This window comes from Rutilus rutilus (assembly GCF_951802725.1).
Source record: "Rutilus rutilus genome assembly, chromosome: 9".
NCBI lineage: Eukaryota > Metazoa > Chordata > Actinopteri > Cypriniformes > Leuciscidae > Rutilus > Rutilus rutilus.
The window spans coordinates 566,769-576,768 of record NC_140223.1 but is presented as its reverse complement, the minus strand read 5'-3'; the positions used below and the strand labels follow the sequence as shown (position 1 = coordinate 576,768).

The following is a 10,000-nucleotide window of genomic DNA, read 5'->3' as shown; positions in this document are numbered from 1 at the left end:
CTCAGTCACTCACTCACTCAGTCACTCAGTCACTCAGTCACTCAGTCACTCAGTCAGTCACTCAGTCACTCAGTCACTCAGTCACTCAGTCACTCAGTCAGTCACTCACTCACTCACTCACTCACTCACTCACTCACTCACTCACTCAGTCACTCACTCACTCAGTCACTCACTCACTCACTCACTCACTCACTCACTCAGTCACTCACTCACTCAGTCACTCACTCAGTCACTCACTCAGTCACTCACTCAGTCACTCAGTCACTCAGTCACTCAGTCAGTCACTCACTCAGTCACTCAGTCATTCAGTCACTCACTCAGTCACTCACTCAGTCACTCACTCACTCACTCACTCACTCACTCACTCACTCACTCACTCACTCACTCACTCACTCACTCACTCACTCACTCACTCACTCACTCACTCACTCACTCACTCACTCACTCACTCAGAAAAGCAGGTCTGCCTTTGACGTTAAAGGCTTTAGTGAGCATGACACTCTTTGATTAATAACACAGGGATGCATCACCTGAAGTTTGGGGCGGACGCCCATTCCAGCGCCAGACAGGCCAGATCCACAGTTGCGTAAACCAGCAGGAAGAAAATGCTCACGATACTCGCTATAGTGTTCAACTTCCCTGAGAACAACACCAGCTGGAGACACAAAGAGACAGAGAAGGTTTGGTCATCATCATCATCACTAGCCAAATATACAAAAACACTGATCTCTATTCACTGCAAAAAAATGCTTTTCTCACTCTATTTTTGTCTTGTTTCCAGTTTTCCAAATATCTAAAAATTCTTAAATCAAGATGCATTTAATAAAGTAGTCAAATGCCATAAGATATTATGTCTTGTTTTCTGGGGAAATAAATAAAAATTAAGAGAGTTGTTGCTTAAAACAATCAAAATGATCTGCCAATGGGGTCAGAGAAATAATCTTGTTTCTGTTTGAATTAACATTATTTTTCTGACCCCATTGGCAGATCATTTAGCTCATTTTAATTTATTCATTTTAATTTATTACCCCAGAAAACAAGAGACAATATCTTATGGCATTTTATTAATCTAGTAAATGCATCTTGATTTAAGAATTTGTAGATATTTGGACTGGAAACAAGACAAAAATGCTAAGAAACAAAAGCTTTTGTGCAGTGTTTCTATGGCTCTGTCTCAAATCCTAGAGCTGCACAGCTAATACAACTATTGAAATAAAGCTGACATAAAATATATTTGGTGAAAAATTAGGTGCATTATAGTTGCTGCCTATGCAGGGAGCACACTATGGTTTGGAACAGAGCCCTTATTTCACTAGATTCTTTTGATGTTTTATGTAAATGTCTGAGAACGTGGGATAGCAACAAATGTCATTGTTTTGCACAGCGGTACAATGAAAATAAAGTCTTCACTAAATTCTACTCATCATTAAAACGCAGACAGTGTCCAACAAGAGTGTGTGTGTGTGTGTGTGTACTATTACACAAATTTAGACAGAGTGTTATTAAGATATTGGCTGAGCATTATCCCTCATATTAAGTGCTCTTCTTTTAAGGCCCTCGTATATAACACTAAGTCTTGTGTAAGTGTCGGAGATAAATTGTGCATTTATGAGGCTGAACGTTGTGGCTGCGTTTCAATCCAAACTCCGGCAAGAGTACGTCAGGGTCAGACAGAAGAAACGCATCCAGGTTTCTGAGGGAAAAGGGTTTTTGAAAGCATTGCATGTTTTTGGACGTCAGGAAAATGTCTGGAAAAGTTCCACCATTTAATATGCCGAGTCATCATCCGCTTATAAGCGCCACTCCAAGTGCATTATGGGAGTTTAACCCTTTTTAGACAAAGGCGATAATGGTGCAAGCGACACTTCACAAGTCAAGTCAAGTCACCATTATTTATACAGCGCCTTTTACAGTACAGAGTGTTTCAGAGCAGCTTTACAGAGATTACAGGAAAATAATGCAGCAAAGTTTGTGTCCTGAAGAAAATAGTGTCACAGTCCAGCTTGAGTAAGTTCAGTGATGGTTCATTTCTGTTGTAAAAAAATTTATATATATATATATATCTCGGCTCTGGAGAAAACCGTGATGTCATCGTCCAGCTCAGTTCAGTTCTCATATAATGGTGTCAATGCAGACAGATCAATAATATTGTTGTATATTAAATTAAATGTCCCCGATTAAGCAAGCCAAAAGCCAAGGGCGGCAGTGGCAAGGAGCCAAAGCTCCATCAGGTGACAGAATGGAGAGAAAAAAAACCTTGGGAGAAACCAGGCTTTGACGGGAACAAAACGCTCAAACAGAACAAAATATTTATTGGAGTTTGTTGTGCAAGAAAATACAATTTCAGTCGTTTAATCCCTATTGCGGCGACCCAGCGCTTCATTGGGCGCTCTGGATGAGGATCAGATGTCGATAGCAGCATCGGAGAGAGGGCTATTGTCCTCCGGAGAGGAATATGATGCTAAGTTTCAATCTTCGGCTGTGTTTTCTCATTCTGAATCGGATTAAGAGCTGACAACCATGCTTGCCCGGGTCACCGTGTGCATCCTACACTGAGGAACACTCCCCCTTCCCGGAGCATTCCTGGCCGGATGATTGGTTTCTGGGCTCGAAGCGCGACGCAAAGGTAGACAGTGCCAAAATCTGCTTCAAAAGTTCTTCCTCTCTCACTAACGGTTTGCTTTGAAGGGTCGGGTATCCTTTCCTTTCGGGCTGTCCCTGTCTCCCAGCATCTTCACCAAGGTCAGAGAGGCTGCCCGTACCCCACTGAGGGAGGCTCGACGAACTCTCTCGACGACTGGCTCATTCTGGCTCCCTCTCGAGATCTGTTGTGCGAACAAGGGGACCTGGTCTTCCGGCTCCTCGGACATCCGGGACTTCGTGCACACTGGGAAGAGAGTAAACTCTTCCTAGTGCAGAGAATCTCTTTTCTCGGTATGGATTTGGACTCTGTCTAAATGACAGCGAATCTCACCAACGAGCACGCAGTCGATGCTGACCGGATACGTCCAGGGGAAAGACAGCGGTTCCACTGAAACTATTTCAGAGGCTCCTGGGGCAAAAGGCATCCGCAAGCGCTGTTACGCCACTCGGATTGATGCACATTAGGGCTACATAATTAATCACAATTTCCATGTTATCGCATATAAACCGATTTGGCTTATCGTGATTTTGAAATCGCAAATGCTGCGATTATTTGTAATGTGCAGCGTGTCAGTGACGTACGGCTCAGTAAACGGCACACTGCCCGGTCTTTTATTCCCTGATCAAGGCATGGACGCGTTGGCACCAAGCGGCAACCTTCCCGTCTCTCTCTTGAAACCAACACGGAAGTGACTTAAACGGCAATTCATCGACTGGCAGCAAAAGCGAGTCAATCCCATAGTCACCCATGTTAAAATGCCCAACTTTACAGCAGAAAAAAATGTGTTAACAGTCTGGTACAAAAAGTGGTTTTGGTGTATACAGCTAATGTTTCCCTTCATGACGACAGTGAGGGGGGTGAATTTGTTTATAACTCATCCGTTTAAATTATATTAAGCCTTAAAGTTCTGCATAATTAAGGGCGTGGCCACTCGAGTGACAGGTGGATTGCCACTGCTGTCACTACTAGCCGTCTGCTGTCTGTCAGCTGTACGTCAGCTAATCCCGCCTTTTTGTCCATTTTCGTTTATCCGGTAGTGACGCGGCCAAGATGGCAACGGCCGGCTCAGCCCACTTTGGCCTTCAAAAACGCTCTTCAGAAACACTACAGGTGACGTCACAGACACTACAAACATATTTTCTTACATTTACATTTACATTTATTCATTTAGCTGACGCTTTTATCCAAAGCGACTTACAATTGCTATATATGTCAGAGGTCGCACGTGTGCATGCCCAGTCGGTCAGCCCCTGTACTGGGCTAGATCATAGACTGTAAAAAAAAGATGTACGATGCACCTTCAATCTCCCAATATCAAGTCCCAATATGGCGCAAAATGATGTGGGACCTGATTCTGCGCAGTAGTGAGCGTGAAGTGGACCCGCGATATCAAGGTCCCGCTCTCAGTCCCTCAGAGACGGTTAGTACAGTTTACTGCAGAACAACTCGTAAACTGTAGAACTGTAGAAATTAAAGTTAAAGCTCCAATCTCATCCCGAAGATCCCGAAAAAAAGTCTGTTGGTGCCTCAGTGACTACTTCGTTTAGAGAAGCTGTCAATCACAGCTGTCAATCATGACGTCTCATTCCCGTTTTTTATAACATCAAATAACTAACGAAGACCAAACTTTTTTTTTTTTAAAATGGAACACTTAAACTTACATCAGCATGATAAAAACTACCAAAAATTTGAGAAACAATGTATTTGAAATGTAATTTGATTGCTTAGTTTCCCTCACGTCCCATTAGACTACATGGAGAGGGTATTCATTTTATTTATTAGTTAAGTTAATAACTAATGATCTTTACAACGGAAATGAATCAATCAAAACTAACTTTATCTGGACAATAACTTTATTCTAGAGCTGCTGTAAAGCCTAAACAATCTCTGTTACTGTAATCTCCTGTCATCACTGTAGAGCTGCTGTGAAACACTGTATAAATGAAGGAGACTTGACTAATGTATCCCAGGGCAACTCAAAGGTGATCGACGCTCCCAAAAGAGACCCCAATATATCAGTGTCGCCGTAAACTTCGTCATTCGTTGAATGTAGGAGGGGCTTCTTAGATGTAGGAGGAGCAATTATAAACATTAGTTATTTATAACTAATAATCTCATAACACAAACAGCATAAAGACAGAGAGTAAACATTAATTCATGTAAGATGATTGACTATTATACTCTATTCTGTGATTTTGTATATGTACATTTCTGAAATGCATAACTTAGACACTTTCCTCTGATCACTGTATATTGTAATGTGGACTCGTGCACTTTCTGCTGTGAAATGATGTGTATTGTGAAAGGCGCTATATGAATAAATGTGAATTGAATTGAATTATGCATAAAGTCATTTTAAATCATCACCTGTACGATGAACCAGGAGATGAGAACAGACACCCAGGGGTTCCCACTGCCAGATGTGCGTTTGGCTGGAGACAGAGCCTTCCCTGAGAGAGAGAGAGAGAGAGCTGATACCATCTGCAACTGAATACATCTACTCATATTTCAACAAGAAAGCTGAAGGTGAATAAACAGAACAACAGCAGGAGAATCAATCACTCTTACATGAAGATATTTATCCTGAGAACATTCATTCATCCATCATAGGAGAAACGCACACGCAAACCGGACAATCCTCAACATGCTGAACAGATATAGACACACACACTCTCACACACAGGTTAAAGGGACAGGTCACCCAACAATGAAAAGAGTCTGTCGTTATTTACTCTCCCTCATATCGTTAAAAACCGGTTAGACTTTCGTTTATCTTCAGAAACACACTTTTTGATGAAATCTGAGAGCATTCTGTTCCTCCACTGACAGGTACGCAACTACCACTGGTCGTCCAGTAAACAAGCTTAAGTTTGCCACAACTGATGAATGTTTGTATGTGAATACAAAGCCTAAAATAAATCATCATATAAAGCGATCGAGTCTCTTCCAAATTTGGACTAAAACGCTCATACACAATCATATATATAAATCCAGGGGGTGAAATATAAGCTGAATGCGTTTCAACAGATCCAGACTGCATATTTACACTGGGCTGTTTACAAGCATGAGAGGGCCAAAGTTAATGTTTATGCAAATGAGGCTCATTAGGGGGTGTGTCGAGATCAGAAAGGTTATAATAAAGGAGAACACAACAATTTGTAGGTGACAGTGATTCACTCACCGAACAGGTCGTCCCGCGCCAGAGCGTACAGGATTCGGGAAGCTCCGATCAGATTGCTCATGGCAGCGGAGATGGTCGAGGAGTACACACCGATGGTCACGAAGGGGTGCCAGACGTTAATGTCTCGGAGGAACCCGTAATCTTTCTGCAGGAGAACCCTAAAGAGAGACAGAGCGTTCGTGAGAACATGGGGAAAATTACATTTCAGGCATTTCAAACCTTTATGACCACTGAGTTTCTGTGAAACAAAAATGAAGATTTTGGACCCCATTGACTTGCATTGTATGGACAAATTTTGTAAATGTGATTTTTTTTTGTTGCATTGCACAGAGGAAAGAAAGAAGTAAATGATGACAGAGAATAGAATCAAATCAAATAATGAAACCTAATGCCATCTAAGAAATCAGAGACTTCTGAAAGTCTCTGTTTGAAACCCTTCTCACGCCGTCTTTCAGCTCGAGCGGGTTTAATGGCATCAACCCAGCTCTATTAAGTATTATACAGACCAACCGCAGATCTGAACACACAATTATTTCACTAAAAGAGCGTCTGTCTCGCTTGCTCTCGGTCTGTCTATCTCTCGCACACACGCGAGTTAACAAGTCCGCAGAAAATAGAAACTGTCAATCGCCCGTCCGTCCGTCCGTGCGCGAGCGGCTGATATCTTTTATTAGGTATTAATTCTGGTTACAGGAACAGAAAGAATCTAAATACTGTCAAGCTGCAAACAAACAAAACTATTAGAAAAGCAGTGCGACGGAGAGACAGACGTGTCACTTTAGCCGTATCGATCGCGGCTCCGAAATCAATGATGATGAGATTTCTGAAAAGAGCCTTTAAAGGGGACATATCATCAAAATCTGGCTTTCCCCGTGTGTCAGTGCTGTAATCGGTGCTTCTACCAACACAGACAACATGAAAAGTGAAACCCAGTAACTGTGTTCTGGTGAGTCTTTCTCTGCAAGCATGTCAAAAAATAAGCCGATCAGATTTCTCTCCCCTTCTGACATATGAAGAGGATCTTATTATAATATTACCGGCCCTTAATCTGCACGTTTACACACATCAGCCGACATTTGGTTTCAGAAGCGACGAGAGAGACCAGTTCTAACACAATGATAAAGATCCAGCAGAGCCTGAAACTGTTCTGTGGTTGAGCACAGACGAGCACTGAACACTATTGACCAGAACATGTCACCGCTGTCTTATAAACACCTCAGGAACTGTGGACACTTGTGGAGAAGTTCAACATGATGATGAGATGATCAATGTAACTCCACAACAACTACACAAATGTCTCCACTAACATTCAGAAACTCTTCCTGAGTCTCTCCGTAAGGCTGCACTCGCTACTGGTGATTCTGGGATTCTGGATGTTTTGTTATTGCTGGAGTTTCTGAAGCTCGTGTAAAGGCTCCGCCCTCTTTTAAATCCATAACTTTTTGCTGGCATGGTCTGGAGACGATACGGTTCAATTTTGAGGAAAATTGGAAAAAGTAGGTTTTTGAAGAAAATCAAAATGGCGGACAGTAAGTTACAATATTACTTCATTACAATAAGCTAATGTAATCAAAAGTTATTAACATTTTTGGATATTTCTTGAAACTTGCCAAACACACACCGAGTTTCGTAAGGATACGCGAATGAGTTCGTAAAATATAGCATTTACTGACAAAATTCAAAATGGCCGACACGCAAAATGGCCGATTTGGGAAGATTGGGTATCATTCGACTTTATGCTGCACAGAATCTAAAGATACAAGTTATAAGATCAAAAGTTCTAGGCAAAAATTTAAATTTTTTCATATCTCCTGACCACTAGGTGGCACTGTGCCGAAACTGTGCAGGCACCCTCAGGTCATGGTTGTCAAAACACACACCAAGTTTGGTCAGAATACACTAAAGCATTGTGGAGATATAGCCTCACGTTCATTTTGGCGTCCTTTTCGTCAAATTCGTTCGCGTATTATTTAAGAACGGTTTGACGAATCAGTTATGAATTCCATAACTTTTTGTCGGCATGGTCTGAAGATGATCTGGTTAAATTTTCATGCACAGCAACGCAATGCAATCAAATGGTTATGAGCCGAGGATTTTATTTCTAGCCTGAACGGTTCAAAAGTTATAAGCATGTAAGCGGAACTTTGAACAGTTGGTGGCGCTAGAGAGATTAAGTTAGAGACTCCAAATTTGCAATGGTGACAGTTCAGACTCCCCTCTATCCGTGTGCCAAATTTCATAACTTTCCCACAACATACAGCAAATTTGCCTGTGAACGTTTTATATGAATACAGTATAGGTCTAAATGCATGTGATCGCGTCCCTAATATACACATCCAGCCCTAAACCTTGTGGAGTTTTTTTGTCAGTGTTTATTCTAAAACGTCCAATTATGCAGAATATTCGATGGTAAATATTTAACTGATGAGCTGTCAGTACAATATATAACAATACAATATATAGGGTGTGATTTGACCCTATATTCAGTGTGTGGACAGTAAAATGCTAACAGCCAGAGAGAGAGAGAGTTAAACGCTTCTGGGGCGAGTGGAGCAGGATCATTACGGGATCAATAACTAACAAGCTCTCCGCCTCTATCACTCCACTCGTCTATCACTCCACTCATCTCTATCACTCCACTCGTCTCTCTCCGTCTCTATCACTCCACTCGTCTCTATCTCTCCACTCGTCTCTATCACTCCACTCGTCTCTCTCCGTCTCTATCTCTCCGTCTCTATCTCTCCGTCTCTATCACTCCACTCGTCTCTATCTCTCCGTCTCTATCACTCCACTGGTCTCTATCTCTCGCAGGGCCGGACACAACAGAGGCGTCGAGGAACACAAGTCTCCCCGGTAATTACAAATGCCCAGAATTGAAATGGCCAATCAAATCAAAGTAGGCGGGGCTTATTGTTCACTGTATTGTTCATCAGGTTTAGCAGTGGAAAGATGTAAGCGGCTAGACATTTAATATCTGACAACTGTCGTGGAAACGTTCAACAGTGGTGAAAACTACTCCACTTTATGAAATTGAACCATTTCGACCTGAAAATATGCTAATATTTACATGATTTCTGTATGCGATTAGACACTTGACCTGACAGCAAAGACACGGACCGCTGTATACTGTAATATTTAATGAAATATTCATCAATATTATATACTTTGTTGCATTATTGTCCTGTAATCTCTGTAAAGCTGCTGTGAAGCTCTCTGTACAGTAAAGCGCTGTATAATAAAGCTGACTGACTGTATATGTAAGCATTTGTTTCTCATTAGAAAAGGCCAAGAGTTTATAATATCAGATCCTCATTGAAGAGAACATTAGCATCTTGTTTAATTGGTTCTTCTTTCCACAAGCAATGATTATATTATGCATAAACTGTAATGAGAAACAGCTTATTCAGAGCAGTACTTAAAATAAAAATAATAATAATAATAATAATAATAATAATCATAATAATTTCCTCATCAGATTCTGCATGAACAGAAAGTTCAAAGGAACGGCATTTATATAAAAATATTTGGGGTCAGCAAGATTTAATGAAATTAATACTTTTATTCATTAATCACGGACGCATTCAATTGATCAACAGTGACAGTAAAGACATTTATAATGTTACAAAATGCTGTTCTTTTGAACTTTCTATTCATCAAATAATCCTGAGAAATCAAACGTATCAGTTTCCACTGAAATATGATCTGTGTTCAACACTGATAATAATCATAAATGTCTCTTGATCAGCAAATCCTCATATTAGAGTGATTTCTGAAGGATCATGACTAATATTTGTTATACAGAAAGCAGAAGTCAGATAGACTCTGTCATTTTCTCTTTTGTTGAGTGCTAACGCAATTAAACACTGAAGCACTAATGAATAAATGAACAGACTGACAGTCCTGAGAGAAACACACACACACACACACACACACGGTTCCTTACACTGCATTAGTATTAGCATTAGTTTACCGTAATCATCATCATCATGACGAATCTATTAGATGAACTGAGTCACATGACCTCACTCGACCTGCCGTCCTGAAACACTCCAATTCACAAATCAAGATCACATCTAAACTATAACCTGTAATACAACTGAGTGTTCTGCTACTGTAGCTTTAAGACTCATTCTGCATCTCATTATATATGCAAATGAGCTTGGTTCTGATTGGTT

General features: G+C 41.0%; 1 protein-coding gene across 1 annotated transcript in view; it reads right to left on the bottom strand.

Moving 5' to 3' along the window:
- The window catches only part of LOC311297686 (solute carrier family 12 member 9), a 44,723-nt gene that overhangs the window by 18,335 nt on the left and 16,388 nt on the right, over positions 1 to 10,000 (bottom strand). Inside the window, 3 exon segments of the mRNA XM_084420088.1 lie at positions 531 to 655; positions 5,012 to 5,094; positions 5,826 to 5,983. Of these exon segments, the coding sequence (XP_084276214.1) occupies positions 531 to 655; positions 5,012 to 5,094; positions 5,826 to 5,983 (366 nt within the window).